This window comes from Protopterus annectens, chromosome 3.part0 (assembly GCF_019279795.1).
Source record: "Protopterus annectens isolate FY-2018-M chromosome 3.part0, PAN1.0, whole genome shotgun sequence".
Classification (NCBI taxonomy): domain Eukaryota; kingdom Metazoa; phylum Chordata; order Ceratodontiformes; family Protopteridae; genus Protopterus; species Protopterus annectens.
In genome coordinates this window covers 390,465,270-390,488,847 of record NC_056731.1, presented here as the reverse complement: position 1 = coordinate 390,488,847, position 23,578 = coordinate 390,465,270, and the positions used below count along the sequence as shown (strand labels likewise).

Genomic DNA, 23,578 nt, shown 5'->3' with positions numbered 1-23,578 from the left:
TATTACCAGTGACAGTGACACAGTTAAGAAATAAGCAAATGAGAAAGGGCATTACCAAACCGAGAGTCAAGAAAGTGTAAGATAAGTGGGAGGAAAAGTCCAGTTCAAGAGAGCATTGTTTGTAGTAGTGGCCCCTGGAGTTATACAGCCTGAGAAATACATCATGAATTGACAGTTCAAGGGACTAAAAGGATTGTAAATTTTGCAGTATTAAATAAGACTATAAAGTGATCAGGCAGATGTTGACAATTTCCTACAAGAGCAAGAAAGAAAAGATTTTATGAGCTGTAATCACTCATGAGTATGTTGCAGCATTAACTAAGACTAGAAAGTACACAGGTAGAAGTTAGCAGTGTCCCAATAAGAGGCGAAAAGAAAGATTGTAAAAGCTGTAATAATCTGTGAAAATGTAGCCAAGAGGAATATTTCTTTCTTGTTGTTCAACACACATGGAAACTACAACATGCAAATGCTGAACTAGGCTGGGCAATAAAAAAGACAAGTGATGATTAAGTTCCAACTGGGGTTATAAACTTTGTTTAAAGTCTTTTGTTTGTTGAATGTGCTGCCTCGTGATTTTTTATTCGTTCTTTCCTCTCCATACAGGAAGCTTTGTCAAGGCCGATACTGAGCCAGTTTGACAACAGTAAAAATGATTATAAGCAGTACAATTTAGACACAAAGTAGTGATGTCACAGAAACTTAATATGAGTGACATGGGAGAGAGTTAAAGGAATATCAGAACTGCGCTAAACCATGTCCACCCTTCACCTCTTGTTTGGACTGCGCCTCCTACAATGCAATGTCCCCAGGCTCCACTAGGGTAGTTGCAGAAAATGTCCACATTATGTTATATGATCATAGGAAGTTACTAGGCTACTGGCCCCATAGCCCTTACAAGCCTAGCCAAGGTCTAGCCTTATTTCCACAATCAGCACCTATTGCCCCTATCCAAGAGGGACACAGGTGGAACCCCCAAGGTGAATTTATAGTTACCTATCCAATCGTCCAGATTGCCCCTGAAGACGGCCAAAGAGGTCCTCTGTTTGACATGAAGTGGGAGTGCATTCCAAAGGTGCTGTAACCTCTGGGAGACAAATCTGTCCCTCCAGCAGGTTCTATTAATGTCTCATACCAGGTTAAGGTCTTTAGAGAGAGTAACTCATGTCCACCACCCAGATGGTAGCACCCATCCCTTCCTGACACTCTGTCAGTAACCTGAGACGCTACTTGAATCCTTGGTTGCATGGGCCATTGCCAGAGCGTTATCTCCTATGTTACTGGAACAGAAAGTACAAAGTTGCATTTTAACTCCATTTTGTATTCAGGAAACAGTGAAGTACATTTATTCTGCAGGACTTTAAGTTGCCAAGCTATTCAGATCAGTTTTGTTTAATTTGGTTTCTGTTACTTTGTTCTGCATCTTACTACATTTTCCCTAAATCTGGAGTTACAGCTCTTAATTGAAGGCATAATACTGTTTGCACTGCTTTTCAAGTGAGTTCTGTACTATGCCTAGCTATTTAAATCAGTTCTGAATGAGTTTTGTCAATTTTCTGCCCTTTTCCTGTTTTTTATCTGAATTTGAAGTTACAGCAATTAAATTAATTGGTTTTACAGTTTGCACTGCTTTTCAAGTGGTTTCTGTGCTGTTATGTAGATTCATCAGTGAAGTTGCATTTATTTGCTGTGTTTTAGTCAGTTTTCAAACTCAGAGCAAACTGCCAGTTCTGACCAAGTATGAGTCATTTGGAGCTTGTAGTGGTTAGAACCAGTTAGAATAGGGATGATTGTTGCAGTTTTAAGAAAATAAAATCTACAGATTAGACTTTTTCATTGTCCCTTTTATTTTCCCTGATTAATTTATACTGCTCAAGCAGTCAGACATTGTTTTATTCAGAGACTCCTGGAAGTTGAGCTCCTGTGCACAAACTAAAACCAAACAAAGTGCCATTTTGTATGCAGGAAACAGGAAAGAAAGTACATTTGTGTATCACTTACCATAAATGTAGATGCCTGAGTAGGACAATGTTGCAGTGTTGACTCTTGGGTCTTCCTGCTATGCAGAAACCCAAGACTTGTCTGATTTCAAGAGACTTTATATCATCGCTAGATGACAGACGTCCAAAGACCAACATCTGGGCATTAGGGTATGAGAAGGGCATCTGTTAGGCCATCTTCAGGTCTTTCTAAGCAGTGAACAAGCAGTCTGATGTCTGAAGTCAGCACAACCTCCCCAGTTGCCTGAACTGGAGTTAGATGGAGGAAGTTTATAGGAGGCAGAGAGGGAAGGATGGAGATAAGAGGACTATCTGCAGAGAACTCCCCTAACCTTTGCATCCAGCAAGGGAAGGAGATGTTGTCAGCAGATAGAGGGGTTGAAGGGTGTGAGCATGTACTGCAAGACTGATTTACTCAAACATCTACAATTATGTAAATGTGACACAACTATACTATGTTCTTCATAGTTAATGTTGCAGTACTGATTCTTGAAAGGACTCCAAAAGCAAACAGCTGGATGGTAGGTCTTTGCAGGATAGCAATAACAAACCCTGCTCTAGCCCTGGAGACATTGCCTAGATTTTTGTAAAGCTGTGCAATGAGTTCCATGTGGCTGCCACTAGGATGGCCTGTGCAGGGACTCCTTTGAGGAAAGCATTGGTAGTTGCCGCATGGCTGGTGGAGTGGGCTTTGGTGTAGAATTTTTCCAAGGTGGTAATAAAAGGACTTAATGCAGTTGGCTAGCCAATTGGAAATGGTTTGCTTGGAGACAGGTTTACCCTCTTTACCCTCTGCAAAAGTCACCAGCAATTTCTCTTCTCTGCTCTATTAGGGGGTTTTGCCCTGTCTAGACAATACCCGATTTGTCTGTATACATCCACGGAAGAATGTAAAACTTGGCTCTTCCATGGTCTGTGGATTTAGGAAGAAGACTGGCAGATGGATAGCCTGGTTTAGGTTAAGTTCTGATATCACCTTGGGCATAAAATGTGGGTTTGTTCTAAGGGTTACCCTATCCCTGTGAAAGACACTTTTAACATGAGAGCCTGTAGCTCTGAGACCCTCCCTGCTGATGTGACCGCTATAAGGAAAGTGGTCTTCCAAGTAAGCATCTTTAGAGAAGCAGTGGCAGCTGGTTCATATGAGAGCAAAGCGAGTTTCTCTAGCACATAATTTAGATCCCAGACAGGAGCAGGGTTCCTACTGGTTGGTCTCAAGTGAATTACCATTTTTAGGAAAAGTGTCATGTAGGTGTGTAAGACGATAGGTGGAGAACGGTGCAGGCAAGCTGAGATGGCAAATGCATATACTTTAATACTGGAATAGGCAATTCCCTGTCTAAACAAGCCTGAAAGATACTCCAAGACTGAGTTGATGTCTGTCTGAGAAAAACTGGTGTTCTTGTTGTAGCACCAGATGGAAAACATCTTACATTTTACCAGGTATGATTTTTCTGGTAGTGGGTCTCACTGCCTCCTTTAGAAAAGACAGCATGTCCTTGGGATATGTGACATTCCTTGGTGTTGAAATTGAATCCTCCAGGCTGTTAACCTTAGTGTGACTAGGTGAGGATGGAATTCAGATCCCTTGGCTTGACTGAGGAGGTCTATTTCCTGGGGTAAGGTGTGTAATTCTCCTGTAGCTGAGGGTCAAGAGAAGGGAGAACCGTGTTGCCTTGGCTAGAAGAGGGACACCAAATCCACACTAATTTTTATCAATATTCTGGAGATCAGAGGCAAGGGCAGGAACAGTTTTGTCCATCTGAAAGAGAAAGCATCTATTTTCCAAGTTCCTGTCTGTCGAGTTCGGGAACATAACTTTTGTAGTTGTCTGTTCTGGTGAGAAGTAAACAGGTCTATTGAGGGGGACTCTCCCACTGTAGAGTTAGGTCCAGAAACACCTCACTCTTCAGCATCCATTCACTGGAGTCTAGAATATCTCTGCTTACAGAATCTGCCAGTGCATTGTTTTGAAAAGGAATACGAGGTGTTATTTGAGTCTGTCCTAGTTCTTGAGCCAGCATCCAAATCTTTCTTGTGAGGCTACACAAAGGGTAGGACAGGGTACCCCCTTGCTTGTTATGTACCACATCATTGTGGTGTTGTCTGTCCAAAGCTACAATGTCCCTGGGCTTAAGTTCTGCTAAAAAGCTTTTATGGCCAGATAAATTGATAGTAGCGCCTTATGGCTTTATATACAGTTTTCTCTGCTGTGGTGTCCTGAACCCCTGCACTTTCAAGGACTCTGATTGGGCCCCCTAAGCTATGTTTGAACTGTCTGTGGTGATGATCTTGTCTGCTTCTGGTAAAGAGAAATTCACCACTCGGTTCTGCAGTATGGTGTTCTTCTACCATAGCAGCTCCTTCTTCAGGCATGGAAGGAGAGGCAACAGGGTATTCAAGAGTTAAGAATGCTGTTCCTAACTATTTTTTAGGAACCAATGAAGTTTTCTCATGTGTAAGTGGAATCATGAGAATGCAGGATACCATGTAACCTGGAATACTCAGAAATTCCTTTGCTGAGATGTGTTGCTTTGGTAACAGGCTGGTCAGGTAGTTTGTCAGGAAAGATATCTTGTCCTGGGGAAGGAAGACTTTCTGTTGGGCTGAATCTATCAAGGCTCCAAAAAAAGTGGATCCTTGTTTGAGGATGATTCTGTGACTTTTCTTGAAGATTTAAGGTGAGACCTACCCTCTGAAAGCAGTTTACACTGATCTGCAAGGTGTCTTGGGTCTCTACTGTGGATTTTCCCTGAATGAGACACTCATCTAAGTAAGCGTAAATATGAACTCCCAGAGTTCTGCAATGTCCTATCAGAGGAGCCAAGTATTTTTTGAAAACTTTGGGGCAGTGGACAGCCCAAATGGTAAAGCAAATAACTGAAGTGAAAGCTTGCTGCTATAAATCTTAGGTACTTTCTCTGACTTTCTGCTACAGCGACATGGAGGAAAGTGCTTTTAGGTCTACAGTGACCATAAGGGCATCTTGGAAGATTATGGGAAGAAGTTTTTTGTATGGCAAGCACTATGAATTTTGGGACACTGAGAAACTAGCTTAGTTTTGAAAGGTCCAAAACGGGCCTTCAGGTGCCCACTTTTCTTGGAACTAGAAAGATCCTTTTCTCTCCTGACCTGGAGGAACAGACTGAATGGATCTTTGGTGAAGTAGTTCCCTGAGGATAGGTGATAAGAGGCTCTCTTGCTCTTTTGGTTGTTTTGGAATGCCTAAGAAGGGTGGGACTACTCTGAAGTGGAGGTAGTACCCCCCTTTTTATGATGCTGAGCACACAATGGTCCCTGGTGATAGTTTTTCACTGATTTAGGAAGAAGGAAAATTTTCTAACCACAGGTTTGGAGGGAAGGGTGGGTAGAGCTATCAGAGACTGGGGTTGAAATAGTCACACTTGGTCTCTGTGTTGAAGGGACATTTTGGAGCTCCCTGTTCTTTGCAAATGTTTTGGTTGCCAGCTGCTGAACCGTCAAGGTCTCTTGCTAAAATAATGTCTCCCCTTATCTCGTCTAGGGGGAAAAGGCAAAGGTTTTGAGACATAATTCCTACTGTACCTTGGTGTCAGGGACTGATAAAATTCCTACATGGTTGTTAATTGCCTTCCTTTCTTACCCAGCTTCCTGTAAACCTCTTCAGCTGGAGGTTTGAAAAAGAATTCTTTGTCTAATGGAGCATCCAACAGTTCAGCCATGACCTCATCTGACAGGGACTGGTTCCTGAGACATGCATGTCTGCGGATGACAGAACATATGGCAGTTTCTCTGTATGGTGCATCCAAGGTGTCATACCCACTCTTTAGGGGTGTCTGGAGACCTGTAAAGCTTTTCTTACTGTTGCCTGAATTTCCTTTGATAAGGTTCTACCCACAATATGGTCAACCTTAGATAGAATTTTGAGCTGTAGAGACTCAAGGTACTTTACCAGATGAAATTGGTAATTCAATGCTCTCATGGCAAGGGTGGCAGAAGTATAAGGTTTCAAAGCCAAATCTGTCTAATAGCCTACATTTCCTGTCATTAGGTAAGGCATTTCTAGTTGTCCCCTTTGGTAACCTTTTGTGGATTCAGTAGAGACTATTGAGGGGTCAGCCTTGAGATTTTTGAAAAGGTGCTTGTGTCATTCTACTTTTACTGTCTTACAATGATGATTATCTTACTTCTGTAAACCATTTATCATTGTGGAAAGTACACACTGGCTTGAAATCAGATAGACTATGTCATACTTTGACAACATACATTGTCAATTTAAACTTGCCTGGAGCCATACCAGTTATATATTCCTTCACAATAAGTTCTACAGAATGTATCTAACCATGAAGGCTTCCAGGCTTCATCTATACATAATATAGGAATCTAATAATGCTTCTTGTACAAAAAACTAAAAACAAACGCCCTTAAAGAAGACTTGCAAGTTTTTTTTACTTTAAATTAAAAAGTAAATATTGTGGCAGCCCCCTGACCAGCAGACCCCTCCCAGCCAGCGATGCCCTAGGCGACTACCTAGATCTCCCAGTGCTGGAGCTGGCTCTGTATAAATGACATAAAAATGAAAGTTATAAACTTACCATAATGACAGATCTGTAGTGCTTTCTTCCACCCTTCTCAACCTATGGGTTAATGGATCTGACTCTGAACCGACACCAGTACCTTCAAAATCCTCAGTCCTGGAGCTCTGCCTCCTCTACCCATAACTCTCTGCTCTAATGGTCTCTCCTCAGATTGAGTTTGACCTATCTTTGTTCCTAGAACAATGTACGGAGGGAAAAAATAATTTATACAGTAAGTAGGTAAAAGGCAGCATGAGGGTCCTCTCACATGTAGCTTTGAGGCTAGTCCACATAGCTGGTCAGGAACAACAAACAAAAGTAACTATTTGAAGTGGGCAAGGAGGGAGGGATAGTTGAAAAGAATGGAAGAAGATGACAGATTTATTATTATGCTAAGTATGTAACTTTCATATCTGATGTTGCCTTTTCCTTCCACCTCAAATGTGTAACAGTGTCCCTAGTCAGTAAAACCTCCAGGGTGGTTCTAGGAGAGAGAGCACTCTGCAAAATGGTGGAACAAAATGAAGCTCTAGACATAGACTGAATGTCCAATTTGCAATGGGATACAAAGGTATGAGTGCTATACCAAGTAGCTGCTGCACAAATATCATCGATAGAAGCCTGAGTGAAAAAGGCAGCTGAAGTACCAACCATTCTGGTGGAATGAGCCTTAGGCTTAAAAGGTACAGAAATTTCTTTCAGGGAGTATGCAAAGAAAACCATGTGGATAAGGCCACTTTAGAGATAAGCTTGCCAAGATGCATTTTGGAAAAGGCGATAAAAGCTAGTTAGATTTCCTGAAAATTTTGGTCAATGAACATCTAAACGGTGGAGCGAGTTACTCTCCCTTATTACTGAAATTTGAGAAACTAGGCAAATTAATGGGCTGATTCAAATTAGAACAAGAAGCAACACTGGGCAGAAAGGAAGGATTGGTAACTCTATCTTTATGGGAAAATCAGATTAGGGGATCAGAGGACAGTCCTTGAAGTTCAAAGACCCTTCTTTTTTATGTAACAGCTACCAGAAAGGGAGTTTTCCATGATCAAAGTTTTAAGGACACTGTGGCTGTTGGTTGAAAAGAAGGTCTAGTGAGAACTTACAACAGAAGATTGAGGTCCCAAGGAGAAACCGGGTCATGAATAGGTGAACATAACAAAAAAGTGCCTCCCACAAAGGCCTTGGAAAGCTTAAGAGCCTCTATAGATGCATTATCCATGTCAGTGTGAATGTTGGAAATGGCGGCTAACTGAACTTTAATGGTACAGAAACTAAGACCAGAGTGAAAAAGCCAGCCAAGAAATCCTGGATAGCATCCACAGGTGCAGAAAAAGGATCAAAATCCTTGGAAGAGGCCCAGATAGGAAACCACTTCCATTTACTGGTGTAAACTTTTCTAGTGGAAGGCTTCTGTTAGGAAAAAAAAGATTTGAATAATTCTCTTGGAGAGCTTAGGATCCATGGCCATAACAGAAATTGGAGGAACAATGCAGTTAGTTTGAGAGACTGAAGGCTTGGGTAAGGTTAAGTCTGTTGGATAAGAAATTAGAACTGGGAAAGGGTCTAGAATCCAGGCAGAGTGAAGAAGGTAAGTGTGACGCCCGTGCCCCAGCCCAGCAATCAAGGAGCCTCAGTCCTCACCACTAACACCAGAGAGGGCGTCTCATATGAGAATATGAGAGGAAAGGATAACAAATACCCACAGTAAAGTGCAATTTCCCTTAAGAGCACACAGAGATCACAGTCAGTCCAAGGCTGGTCGCTCCCTTGCTCCCCAGGTCCCCAATAAGACTCCCCACTGGCACAGCTATAGGGTCCAAATTTCAGCCTAGCTGGGCAAGCTAAAATCTCCAGCACCCTCTCTGTCCAACCAGTGCTTTGTGTTCCTGCCCAAGTAGCTGACACACACACTTTGCGATAACAGTTTATACAACCACACAAACACTCCTGAGGAAGGCTGGCACAGGTTCTCCAGCTGTGCCCCTTTTAGCCAGACTATACGGTAGTACCACTTGCCACCACCCAGCTAATATTTATCAGCTACTTAAAGGTCCTTAAAAGGGTGTCCATTTACTACTGTGCAATATTATTATCCAATTGGTAGATGTGACTAAACAGTCTCAAGGCTGATTAGAGTGACTTGGTACAGGATCCTAATATACATGCAATGTACTCTAGAGCTTAACATATCTCTACACAAACCAGCCACAGTTAAAAGGTTTTAAAATATTTAATAATAAATAATTAAAACCACAAGACAATACTTTCTACTACACAGACAGTGCTAGTCAAGATTTCAGGTATCACACAGAAATACTTAAATTAATCAGTAGTACAGTTCTGACATCACAGAAAAACACTTAGTCTAATCTTTATAGTTCGCAGCTATTCTAAAAGAGAACAAAAGTCTAAGATAACTTACTTACGACAACAGGCAGAGTGCTGAGTTGAATGTTCAGACAAAAATGCTTAATGCCTTCTGGTTCTCGCTGTTTAAATTGAAACTGCAGTTCTGATAAAACATTACATCATTTCACACTTTCCTGGTGTTCCCAGGCTGACAGACGCAATAAAGGACATTCCACATGTAAGTTCTGGTCATTAACTTTAGCCTTAAAACAATAGACAGGAAGCCTTCATCTAGCCCGGCCGGAGCCGAATTTAGATCAAAGGGTCACAGTATGCTTTTACTGGGTCAGTAGAAAGCACTGTTGCCACATTTTCTTTCATTTAAGACAACAAGCCTGTGATTCACATTCATATTTACAAATGATAGAATTATGTATAAAATTCTACCTGGCTAGGCTGGCAGCCTTCATCCTTCTTACCAGTCTTCACAGTAAAGGAAGAAGAAGAAACAAACTTGTCAGGGCCAGAATGGGGCAATGAGGTTGATAGTCATTCTGCAATGGACTGCTTTTTGAAGAAATTTGATTATCGCAGAAGTCAGGGGATAGGAGTATAGGAGACTCAGTAGCTAAGCATGCAGAAGCGTGGTCCTTGGTGATTGTCTCTCTGTGATGGGAACATTGCATAGAAGCTGCTGCATATCGCGTTTAAAGGGGAAGCAAACAGATTGCAGCAGGGGTTGTCCCAGTGGCTGAAAATCTTTGCCTCTGTCTCTGGATTCAGGGATCACTTGTGATGTAGAAAAATGTGTCTATTCAAACTGTCCACCCAGATACTGGATTTCCTAGGAATGTGGGTTGTGATCAGAAATTGTTGACAGGACATCTCCCATTGCCAAACCCTCATGGCCTCTTGACACGGGATAGGACTGAATTCCTCCTTACTTGTTCAGGTGCCACGCCACTGATGTACTGTCTTGTCTGAATGGCAATCACACCCTTGGGGACAAGGTTATGAAAGGCCTGCACTGTTAGCACTGCACCCATCTCTAAGATGTTTATATAAAGATTGGCCATGAACTGAGACCAGGTGCCCTGGACAGTCTTCCCCTCAAAATGCCCCCCACCCCAACACAGAAGTATCCATAGTTGCCATGACCAGTGGATGGGGAAGAACAAAATTCAACCTGCTGTGACCAGAGGGTATTCCAGCCACCAATGAATGTGGTAACAACACATTTGTTAGAGAAGCTAGAAAATTCATCATAGGATGAGTCAGATAAGACCAGTGAACTGAGAGAGTCCCATGTAGTACTTGCATGTGGAATCTTGCAAACAGAACTAGACAAAAATAAGTGGCCATATGTCCAAGAAGATAAAGAATGGATGACACTGGCAGTTTGTGAACCTGAAGGACGTAACAAGCATGCAAATGAAGAGACTTTAGTCTTAAGGATGGTACTTTGGCTGTCTGACTGTATCCAAATTGCAACCAATAAATTCCAGTGCTTGAACTGGTTCCACGCTGGATTTCTCATGATTTACTGTTATGCCCAAGGACAGACACAGATGGAGCAATGAATTTATTTTGATCAGTGACACACTTGTGGAAGTTTGTAGGAGCCAATTGTACAAGTAGGGGAAGACCTGAAACCCCTGCAGCCTGAGCCAGGCCACTACTTCTGCCATGATTTTGCTGAACACCAGGGAACTGTTGTGAGGTTAGAGGGCACAGCCTGAAAATGATAATGACTGGCTCCCAGATGAAAGTGAGGGAACCTCCTGGAATGCCTCACTATCTTTATGTGATGGTAGGCAGCCTTGAGATTTACTGAGCACATCCAGTCATCCTTCCTCAGAACAAGTAGAATGGACTGCAAAGTGATCATCCAGAACATGGTCTGTTTGACAACTTGCTTCAATTTTCTATGATCCAAAATGGGTCTAAGGTCCTTGTTTTTCTTTGGTGCTAAAAAGAATCTCAAATAGTCCCTGGATCCTCAACGGTTGGGTGGAACGTTTTGGTTGATTCAGTTAAGAAACGTTTTTTGGATTTCTACTGCTGCTTCCCTTCAGTAATGGGGTGGAACTTCAGGAAGGGATTTTTGGACATTCTTTGGGGTGAACAACAACGGAACTGTATTACTTCTGCATATGACTCTCAACACCCATGCAACTGTCATGATGGCCTCCCAAGCTTTTGGATGGACAGCCACATGTCACCTAAAAACAGGAATAACAGCAACTATTTGAAAACTGTCTGTTTTAGTTATGGAAGGAGCCTTTAAAGACAGTATCTGGGCCTGCCTCACACACATCATCCATGTGTTTGGTAATGTCATCTGGACATTGCAGCATATGTACACTGCATTAACTGATTTAATAACTAGTGTGTCAGAAGTATACATCTTGTCAAACCTGCCTGGGATTTGACTCTATTTGTCATTAGGTAAGGGGCTACTGATTAAGAACCAGCTGTGGTCCTGTACCTCGGTTCTGAGAAATGATGACAGGATCGGCCACTTTTGTGCATAAATAAATACATTTCAATTCTATCTGATAAAAAAGGTTGGGTTTCATTGGATCTGCTGGCTGTGAGGTTTTCTTGAAGACCTTCTCAAATGCCTAGATGCTTCTTTTTCTAGCAAATCCAAGAAACATTCATGACAATAAGACAGCAATGCGGCCTCCCATTTAAAATGTTCCCATTTCAAGTTTAATGTGCCCCTGCAGAAAATATCCTCTGGTGTCATAACCAACCACAAAGTAGACATGGCAACATAAGCTTAATCCTTTTTAGGCCACACCCAACTCAAAAGGGTTTCAGGTATGGCCCTTTCTTCCTTTGTAAGAGAAGCTGCCTCAATAGTAGGTTCACAGGCAGAGGTGGGGGAGAATGAATTCTCCACCATGTCACTTCATATACTTCAGCAAATCATTTGTAGTTAGAAAAAGGGGCTGAAGTAAGCACTGGCATGACTGACATTGGAGGCATTAGGACTACCACATACAGTTAAGGCAGGCTCAGCTTGTTTAGACTTTTTGTCCAAAAAGAAGGTTTCAGTTTTTTGTGTGTGTGTGTGTGTGTGTGTGTGTGTGTGTGTGTATATATATATATATATATATATATATATATATATATATATATATATATATATATATATATATATATACACACACACACACACATATATATATATATATATATATATATATAGATATATATAGATATAGATATATTAGGACTATTTATACTTTAGTAGTGATTTCTATGATGACCATCATGCTTTCTTTATAATTAAAAATTCAGCTATACTTGAATGTTTTCTTGCACTAACACCATCTCTCCTGTTTAAAATACAAAGCTAAGACCTTGTTGCCTAAAAGATGCAATAATGAAAATTATTTGAGTGACTTGCAGTTCAAATTGACAAAAAGGTTTAAAAAAATGAAAAGGCAAAAACTCTGAGATGGTAACCTGAAGGATCAGTAACTAATGAGTCAGAACAAATAAATAACAAGACTTAGAAGAAAGTGCTTTATACAAATGTCTGAGAGGCTTTGATTCCTCCAATATAATGTAATGTAATCCCGGTGTTCTGACATGGCCAGTCTTTGTGCCAAGTCAGTGTTTTGAAATTAAAGATTCTTCATTTCAGCATGTAAAAATAATATTCTATATGAAGTCCTAAACAACTAATGAAATATATCTCTCCTGTCAATGATACGTTAAATAGCTTGTTTTAATTCATGAAGAGACAGATATAAAATAAACCACAACTAACTTACTTCATATTTTTTCTTGTCTAGTAGCCAGTCAATGTGGTCATCTTGGTCTCGTTCTCTTGCAAAAACTATGTCTTTTGGACTGATGATGTAGAAGTGAGATTCCCCCTCAGCATGTTCTAAATGAAGGAAAGAATACATACAGCTGATATCAATAAAACTAAATCATATCATACAGTGGTCCATGTACATGATGAAATCCTTTCTCATTTGCCAGTCTTAAAAATACCTGCAGCTTGGTGAATGGGCATCTCAGTGTAAAAGCTTCTAAAACCTGTCTCTCTATACATCTACAGAAGCAGGTTGTCAGCGAAAATTGTGGTAGGCACTTCTGCTCTGCTGGCTTAAGCAAATAAGAGGGGAATTATTATTTTCTTGCAAATGATTTGGAGGGGAGGGGGAAGACTATAATCCCATCATCTAAAACAGAGTTATGTGCTTCAACTCAAAGTATACTTTATTAGAATAACAAATTTATGGGACTAGATATCAGCATTATTTAACTCATAAACAACTTTACAGAAACTGGACCCTAAAATGCTCCATATAAAGCAGTGTGGGCAATACTGTTGTAACAAAAGCCTTATTTTCTTATTTATTTATTAATTTATGCGGGCACATGCTAACATGGTAGGTGGGTAGGCTACTCCAGGAACTCTTTTAAGCCAAGACCTCAGCCACAGGTAAATATACAGTAAAAGATAACAAAATACAAACATAACTGAGGAAGTAAGAACATATAGTTACTGAAAAATTAAAATTAGCAATTTTAGAAATTATGCTAACAAAGGAATTAGCAAAGTGCTTACATAATGACATCCGTAAAATAATCTGATTGCAACATGTGGCAGTGCAAGAACAAATAATAAAATAGTGTAATATGTTTGATGAATTGGCTAGAACTGTACTATGACTTATATTTTAAAATTGTTTGTGAAAGAGCATGAGGTAATGAATGTATAGAAAATGTGTACAATATACATGGTCAAATTAAGGAACTTCAGTTATGCAACCATTATCTTTGACTTGGTCACACTGGTAATAATCCTTGAGATGGTTACATTGTTTTTTCCTGAAAGAGTCATAGCTAATTTCATATCATACTGCTGCAGGAAATGTATTCCAGGAGAAAGGTAAGATTACTGAGAATGCTCTTTCACCAGAAGATAGGTTAAAGATTGATTTTGATAATATGGCAGCTCCTTTACGGTTTGATCTTACAGTACAGGGATTAATTTTATTTGTAGTTAGTTCATTAGGTAGGCAGTAGTTCAGATGTAAAAGTTTGAAAGTTACAAAGCTGAGAACAGCAACTCTACTTCAAGACAGTGGCATTCTAATTCTTTCTGAAAGACAGGCAAGCTTGCATATCTTAGCATTGTTTTGTACCATTTTCGTATTACAGGAGGAATGCAGGGTTATTAGTGGAAGACAATACTCTAGCTTGCGGATTTACATCCATAACTAACATTAAAGCTGGGCATTAAATCCCTCAACCTCCATTTGTTTACTGTGACTCTGAGCGAGTCACATATACAGTCTGACCAATCAGACTGCTCAGAGTCTGTGGTTACAAAGCCTCCATGTGAATGAGCCTTGCTCTCACTCTCTCTCTCTCATATGAATTCCAGCTAACTCCAAGAGTGACACCACCGAGATCCACTGCTATCAAAGAAACCTACAAGGAAGGTAAAGAGGGAAAAGGAAATAGGCTGCCAGTATACTATCCAGTATGTAAACAAATGAAAACAAAGTCTTATAACCTTACTTGCCTTAGGTATAAGTAATTTAGAAACCTATAGGTTTAAGCCCCACAAACCCTCATAGAAAGGGGTAGCAAGTAGTGTGGTGCGAAGTAGCTAGGCTATAAATGATGTAGCTGATGAACTGCCCAGTAAGAACCTATAAGTTAAGTAACTACGTTACTGATCTTTCAGCATGATACTTGAATAATAATAATGGACAACAAATTTCCAAGATACTTTTGGTGCTGAACTTGTACAATGGTAGTATTTAGTGGGTCTTTAATTTTCATGTCTTTTATAACAGTTAGTTTTTGATCGATTCTAAAAAAGCATAATGGATGTTTTAACAGAGACAATTTGCAGTTTTTTTTTTTTTTAAATCATGGACCAAATTTAGTTGAAATACATCTGTAGGCCCTTTTGCACCAGAATGGATGAGGAAGCGCCGTAGCAGACTAATAGATCATCTGCACAGAGGGTAATGTTTAGCTTAGAAAGACATCCAGTGAAATTAAACAGGACAAAATCAGTCCCATTACTGATCCTTATGGGTTCCACAGTGTTTCTGAATTACAATGACTGGACCGATTATCAAAGTGGTTATAAAATCATTCTATCATACATCCCCAAACACTGGGTTACTTAATATTTTATATACAGTTTTGAGATCAACAGATTCAAAGGATCTTTGCAGCCACAAACAAACAAACAAGAACAGGTGGTTAGGGGCACTGTATCTCACTGGGCCTAGGCTTGGTTGATTGTATTTAACTGCTGGTATTGATTACAGGGATTTCTAAAACATAAGTGGATGGTCTTTGTTAGTACTCATCAAATTTAATCTTAGACTTATGTAGGTTTTGTTGTATAGGGACATTGCATCTCACTGGGCCAAGGAATGGTTGCATTCTTTGAACTATTTTTATTTATTTTTTTTTTCTGTCAACAGATCTTAGTTCTTAACAGAAAAATTTAATTTTGAACAGGAAGTCATAAACTAAAAGCAGGACAATACTGTAAAAGGGCTAGTTTCATTATCCAATGAGGACAAGTCAATATAATCTAGTTTAATAAGAAAGGAGTCACTATGTTTCTTGGAATGGACCATTGCTTGACTACTATATCTACTATTATGACTTAACTTTGGGATATTTAAATGACCAGTGATTTTAACAACAGGCATTTGTGTGAAATGTTTGTAATTATTAAACAGAGTAGGTAAGTATTATTCACTTGACAGTAATTTAAGTTCAAGTCACCCAATAACATGAAATTATTTTCTGAATGAACATGATATATATTTCTGCTATGGTACTCTAAGCTGGAGGTATGTACAGCACATCAGTAAATATTTTTGTATGGTCCTAGAACATAACTTTTGTGAACAGACATTTTAAATGTGGAATTGCTTTTATCTAGGAGAATCACAGGCCTTTTTATTAATACAAAGAGAATACAACCTTTGTCTGCTATCAAAAAGCAAAACTAGGTTTAGTTAATATGTGCAGGATTTATGGATGTCTTACATCAGCTAGAAGTTTGTAATGGCAATACTCTGCATCAATTACCCATGATGCAAATAAAGGCTGCTTACTATTAATGTTGTTTAGGTTTAATATGACAATACGTAATCCTATTTTCTACTTAAAGTAAATTTGGATTACTTTTTGGGGTCCTGTTTTATCCACATCTTTAACAGACTTAGTAAAGATATGATTTTTATAATTAAACTGTATTGCAGGCCTTGTAGAGGAGTTTTTTGGATGGTACACATACCTGAATGCAGCTAGTTGATCCATAATGAATGTAATGAAATGCCACAGTGGAAGGCTGTGGTTTAATGTACTATAAAAATCAACACTACTAGGTGTTAACTACTGCATTTGCTGATTCTAACCACAATAGTGGTTGTTTATACAAGGAGCAGGCTAATTACTAGGGAAAGGGAGACTTTTTTTACTTGAATAATCATTGATGTAGCTACTCCGATTACCAGCATATGTGACTTGATTTGTTCACTGCATAATTACCCCAACAGCAGCAACAGAATAGACAACATAAAAGCAAATCATTGTTGTAGAACTAAAGGTAATAATCAGCTGCAACAGCTGCAGATGTTCACAGATTAGCTAGACAAACTGACAGATTGTCAGATCTTTATTCCTGACATAGCATTCTTAAAACTGAGCAATGAAAAAACTCATGAACAATGAAGGCAACACAAAAGACATTTAAAGCAGTCAAACACACATTTGCACACTCGTACAATGTGACTTCTTTGCTTAGTTTAGCAGAAGCATATCAGTGTCAAGCCCATATGGAAACCAAACCAGTAGTAGGCAAAAGTCAGGCATGTGCCAAAAAAACGAAATAAAGAATACAAGGAGAAGGATTAGCTAAAAAGGTAAGAAATATATAAAAGGCATAAATATAAATGCAGGTACAGATAACTCCTGGAACAACCTAATTTCAATCAGGATGTAATGCAGGAATGGTTATGGAGAGGTGAATTTAATCCAAAAGATGAAAGGTTAATATTAGCAGCCCAGGACAGTGGACTAAGTACACAATGCAGCCCAGGACAGTGGACTAAGTACACAATGGTTTACAAAGTCCATTAAACAAGTGGGAAAAACAGACAAATACAGGTTCTGTAAAACAGAAATGGAAACAGTTGCATACCTTGTTGCTGGGTGTGATGCACTAATGGCAAAGGGCTTGTATTCTGAAAGGCATAATAATGTGGCAAGACTACTGCATTGGGGATTGTGTAAACATTGCAGTATTGAAGTAGCTTAGAAGCATTAAAAAAGCAAGGCATTATAGAGAATGATGACGTTTATATTACATGGGATCACCCATTACCAACAGTTCAAAAAATAAATGCATGAAACCTTATTTATTTATTTGCATTTGTTTCCCAGGAAGGTCCACCGGGCTAAGATGAGCCCATTTTCAGTGGAGGCCCGGGGAGAAAAGCTCCACAATAACACTAATGCAATACAGTAGTAAAGAAGGAGAAAGACATAATTCTTGGCAGCATTTAGATACAATGGAAGAACAGCGGTATGTATAAAATGAACAGAAAAGTAGCATTGATCATTCAAATTACTATGCCAATGATTACAGTGTCTTACGCAGAGAGAGAGAGACAAAATCATACCAGGATTTGCAAGCAGAAACAAGGGTAATGTAGAAGAAGGATACCTAGACAGTTCCAATAGTAATAGCATACATGTTTCTAATAAAAAATAATTTACAGTCTTATTTAGACATGCTACCAATACATGTAACTACATATGAAGTGCAGGAGAAGTCAATTCCATGCACACTGCAGGTGCTGCAAAGAGCACTTTTGTCTAACATCAAAGACTGAAACAATACTGATTTCACAAAATTTAATCATACTTTTACTTCAGAATAGGGTCCATTCCTGTCATGGTAAAGACTTGGAAAAATTAAACCAAATGTGTCTGTGTGTGTGTGTGTGTGTGTGTGTGTGTGTGTGTGTGTGTGTGTGTGTGTATATATATATATATATATATATATATATATACATACACACACATACATATATACCAGACGGTGTCCCGGGCTGTGTCCTAAATGAACTCCAAGAAGAGCTAAACCCAAACATAAAACTACTGTTCAATCTCAGCCTTACTACAGGATATGTACCCAAAGAGTGGCGTACAGCAACAGTAGTCCCTCTCCACAAAGGTGGTGCCTCAACGGATCCTGGAAACTATCGCCCCATAAGCCTGACTAGCTTGGTCTGCAAAGCTATGGAAAGGATCATCATGGACCTCATAAATAAAGATATTGGGGACCTACAGACACTGGATCCCTACCCAGTTCGGCTTTGTTAAGGGCAGATCCTGCCTCTTAAACCTGGTTGATTTCTTTGAAACAGTCACCAAGGCCATTGACGAGGGGAAGGTGGTCCACACAGCCTACCTGGACCTCGCAAAAGCCTTCGATAAAATACCCCACTCGGGCATTATAGATAAGCTCACCAGCTTAAATATAAACCCCTATGTCACTAGATGGGTTGCAAACTGGCTCAAGGACAGAACCCACATAGTTAGAATTGCTGGAGCCATGTCAGACTCCAAACCAGTTACAAGTGGTGTCCCACAAGGCACAGTCCTGGGACCTCTCTTGTTCGGTATATATTTTTCGGAGGTACAGGCCAACACGGAAGGACTGTGGCTGACCAAGTTCGCAGATGACTGCAAACTGGGTGCCATAATCGACTCTTCAGCTGACACCAGCATCCTCCAAAAGGGCCTCATAGAAACAGACAACTGGTGCCAGAGCCATGGCCTCAAGCTAAACGCCAAAAAGTGTATAGTCATCCCCTTTGGCAAAAACAAAGTGCCCACAAATTACCACATAGGTGGTAATCCATTAAGTACAGAAGAAGTAATTAGGGACCTGGGGACCCAAGTTGATAGCAATCTATTTGACAACCACGTGCCCAAAGTGGTTAGAAAAACATTTTATATAGCCCACCTAATCATGAAGGGCTTCACATCTAGATCAGGGGAGGTCATCGTGCCTCTTTACTCATCCCTCATCAGGTCCATAATTGAGTACTATGCCCCTTTTGGGATGTACCTTACCAGACACCTGCAACAACTGGACAGACCCCAAAAGTACCTCACCAAGAGGATCAAAGGGCTCAAACAGATGCCATATGCTGCCCGGTTAAAGAAACTCCAGCTCTACTCAGTGGCATACCACCTGCTCAGAGGCGATCTGTGCCTGACATATAAAGCCATGTCCAACCCGAAATTAATGGACATGCTGCACCTCAGAAAATCCAAATCCCATCGAGCTACGCAGTCGAGAGACTTGAACCTCAGCACTGAAATAAATAGGACATGCTGGAGGGACAGATTCATAACCCAGAGGCTCCCTTCACACTGGAATAAAATCCCAGTCCAGGTTAGGCAGAGTCCCTCATTGACTCTCTTCAAGAGGAATCTTGATGAGTGGATGGGAGATCGTAGGTTTACCCCAGGTATCACTTCTGTGTCACTGTTAGACAGAGGCACAGTATACTAACCTCGAAAAAGGGCATAGCAAAATTAATTTAAAATGGGTGGCGATAGCCAAACACACACTGGCTAGGCTTATAAATGCCCTAGGGCAGATAGCCTAGTATGAACCTATATATATATATATATATATATATATATATATATATATATATATATATATATGTATATATATATATATATATATATATATGTGTATATATACATATATATATGTGTGTATATATATATATATATATATATATATATATATATATGGGTCCACTTTGTAATTTTGAAATACTGAAATCTCGAATTTCAGTATTCCGAAACCACAAATCCAAAAACCCAACCACAAACTCAAAAACACACAACCGTGAAATTCAAAATCCCGTACTCACGCTACACATTCAGTACACACATAAACATACACAAAACTCCCCCCCACAATCAAACAAACTAATGTAAACTACATATAAGCTGGGGGGCAAGCCTCCCTGCACCCCCCCCATGTAGGGGGTTGCGCCCCCCCCCACACACATCACCCCTACTTATATATTCTAACTCCGAGATCGCACAAACAGTAACACAAATGAAACTCACATGCACACATATCTTACAGTCCCTCAAACACACACACACACTAAACCCCTAACCAACATACTTACACACACAAACCTACCAAAATTAAACCCAAACATCCACATTCTGTACCACTGGAAGCAGAAATTCAAAATATCCATACTTTGGTATTTTGAATTTCACGCTTCTGCAGGTTTTGGAAATGTGAGTATTCGGCTTTGTAAGTTCGAAATACTGAACTGAAATTCAAGATTTCAGTATTTCGAAATTACAAACTGGACCTATATAGACACACACACACTGCTAGACAGGGGCCCAGGGAAGTAAATATTGTGGGAAGAAATAGCCAGGGAATTGTTATGGCTAGGCTTGTATAGGCCCTAGGGCCGATAGCCTAGTACCAACCTACGAGTTCCTATATGATGTGTTACAAAAAATATCCCTGTTTTGGATGCTAATATAGGTTCATAGGTAGGTACTAGGCTATCGGCCCTAGGGCCTATACAAGCCTAGCCAAAAAGGTACCCTGGTTTTCGCCACCCAAGAAAATGATCTTCCTGTGCCCCTGTCAAGCAGAGCCACAGAGATGATCCCCAGGGTGAATTTCCTATTTCCCATTCAATCATCAAGATTTTAGTGCTAATGAGGAGCTTAGTTTGATATAGATAGTTTGTTCCAGAGTATGGGAAGTCTCTGGGACAGGAATCTATCCCGCCAGCATGTTCTATTTACTGTGATGACAAGGTTTAGGTCCCTAGAGCATGTAGCTCGGAGGGATTGGGATTTCTTTAAGTGGAGCATATCCACTGTATGTTAGGCAGAGATCGCCTCTGAGTAGGTGATATGTGACGGAGTAAAGATGGAGATTTTTGAGATGGTTTGCGTAGGGCATCTGTTTGAGGCCAGTAATCCTCTTTGTGAAGTATTTCTGCGGCTTTTCCAGTTGTTGTAGATGCCTTGTGAGGTACATACCAAAACGGGTGTTGTACTCCATAATGGGTCTAATGAGTGATGAGTAGAGGGGGGGAACAATGACCTATTTTTTCCTGGATGAGAAACCTTTTGTGATGAGGTGTGCCACGCATACGGATTTCCTGACTACTGCGGCAAAATGATTATCAAATAAGAAACTACTGTCCATCTGTGTCCCAAGGTCTCATCACATTTTCGGTGTTAAGCAGACTACCAACTATGTGGTAGCTCATGGATACAGAGTTTTTAGCAAAGGGCATGGCAATGCACTTTTTGGCACTGAGCTTGAGGCCATGGCTCTGACACCATGCATCTGTCTCAGTGAGGCCCTTTTGTAGGATGTCCGCATCGTTACGAGTTTCAATTATGGCTCCTAGTTTGCAGTCATCTGCGAACTTCGATAGCCGAAGACCTTCTGTATTAGCCTGTACTTCAGAAAAGTAGATACCAAACAGGAGAGTACCCAGGACTGAACCCTGTGGTACTCCACTTGTCAATGGTCTGAAGTCAGATTTGGAGTCTGCTACTTTCACAGTGTGGGTTTTGTTAGTGAGCCAGTTGGCAACTCATCTTGTGACACAGGGATTTATACCTAGTTTAGTGAGTTTATCTATAATTCCAGAGTGGGGGATGGTGTCAAAAGCCTTGGCGAGATCTAGATAGGCTGTGTGAACCACCTTACCCTCGTCTACGGCTTTGGTGACTGCTTCAAAGAAGTCATTCAGGTTTAGGAGACATGATCTGCCTTTTACAAACCTGAACTGGGTGGGGTCCAGAGTTTGGAGATTACCAATGTCTTTGTTTATAAGTTCCATGGTGATACGTTCCATGGCCTTGCAGACCAGGCTCATTAGGCTAATGGGGCAGCAGTTCCCGAGGTCTGTGGTGGCTCCCCCTTTGTGGAGTGGGACAACCGTCTCTGTGCACCACTCAGTGGGCACAAAGCCTGACGTCAGGCTATGATTGAACATAGTGCTTAGGTGGGGTGCCAGTTCATTCTGTAGTTCATGTAGAACGCAGCCTGGGACGTTGTCAGGTCCCATGGATGCTGTGTTCTTGGCTTTGGAGTGTGTGGTTTTTACCTGTGCAGCCGTGATTACAGGAACTTTGCATTCTTCCAGTACAGAGATGGGCCCTTTAGGGGAAGAGGAGGGGTAAAGTTAGCACTAAACCTATCTGCCAGGATGTTGGCAATATCAGTTGGTTCTGTATATTTAGTGCCATTGTGCTGTAACTCAAAGCAGTTCTGAGTGTTGCCATTGAGATTCTTGACATAGCTATACATTGCTTTGTGTGTGTCTTTAGAATCAGTGGCGATTTTGCTTTCATAACTAGCTTTGAAAGATTTTATGAGGGATCTCGGCTTCTTACCGAGGCTGACCAGGAATTCTTCCAGCCATGGGATTTTACTCTTTTTTGCAACAGTTTCTTTCTTCTGTTGTATAGTTTGTTTATAGCAGGGGACCACCAGATTGGCTTCCTTTTTTTGGAGGATAGCATCTTGGTTCTGTTAGGGATAGCATGATCCATACACTCGTGTAAGTGCTTATAAAGTGCATTTGTGTAGGATTCAGCAGTCATACCTCTATTGTCCGTCTGCATGGGTGTCGTGAAGTTTGCCACTTCTGCCTTAAGAAGCATGAAGTTGGCTGTGGAGAAATTTTTTACGGTGGTTTCCCTAATGGGGGCGTGACATGGATGACTAAGCGCTAGGCTGATTAGCTTGTGGTTGGATCTGACCAACGAGGAATTGACCTCTGGTGTGGAACACCGGTCGCCCATGTTGGCAATGACCAGGTCTAGGATATTGCTGCCCCTGGTGGGGGTGTGGATAAGTTGATCCAAGGCGATGGAATTTATGAATTTCAGAAAACGTTGAGGAAAAGAGTTGGTACACAAGTAGTTTTCCCAGTTAATGGTGAGGTAGTTGAAATTGCCCATTATTAGGGTGCTAGGTTGTACCCTAATATTTTCCAGTGTATCAAGAAATGAGGAGCGGGAATACTGGGGCATGGTGGGGGAATCTATAGCAAGTTACAATTTGGACTGCGGTCTTGCCCAGAGTTAGTTGCACTTGGATAATCTTGGATACATTATGCTGAGGAACTAGCCTGGAGCTGTGGATATCCTTAATGAATAGGACATGCCTCCATCTTTAGTGTTTCAATCCAAGTTAAGTGGCCGAAAGGTGTGGTATGAATTATAGCCTGGTAATGCAGAGGTGGTCTCTGGAGCCTTGAACCAGATCTTGGTCACTGCACGGATGTTGATGTTCTCCATTTTAAGGAGTGCCTCAAGTGAATGCGCTTTGAGGTTTACACTTCTAGCACTGAGTAGCATTACCATCAGATTTTGCTTGCTTGTACCTGTTACGGTGGTGAATTTGTCATTTGAACCTTGCCTAAAAAAGCAATATAGGGGTGGCAAGAGCCTTAGCCAGTATCCGGAATCCCAAGGGCGACAGGTGCAGGCCATCTCTGGCAAAGCATCGTAGTCTGTCGATCATGTCATCCCAGGCAGACAGATGCTGGATCCCCTTAGAATGAC

At 40.7% G+C, this 23,578-nt stretch overlaps 1 protein-coding gene across 2 annotated transcripts in view; it reads right to left on the bottom strand.

Moving 5' to 3' along the window:
- Positions 1 to 23,578, bottom strand: part of VPS41 (VPS41 subunit of HOPS complex) — a 2,347,711-nt gene that overhangs the window by 650,129 nt on the left and 1,674,004 nt on the right. For both annotated transcript variants that reach the window (XM_044064839.1, XM_044064840.1), the window contains exon 13: positions 12,694 to 12,809. In XM_044064839.1, coding sequence (XP_043920774.1) covers positions 12,694 to 12,809 — 116 coding nt within the window. The remainder of the gene's footprint in view (positions 1 to 12,693; positions 12,810 to 23,578) is intronic.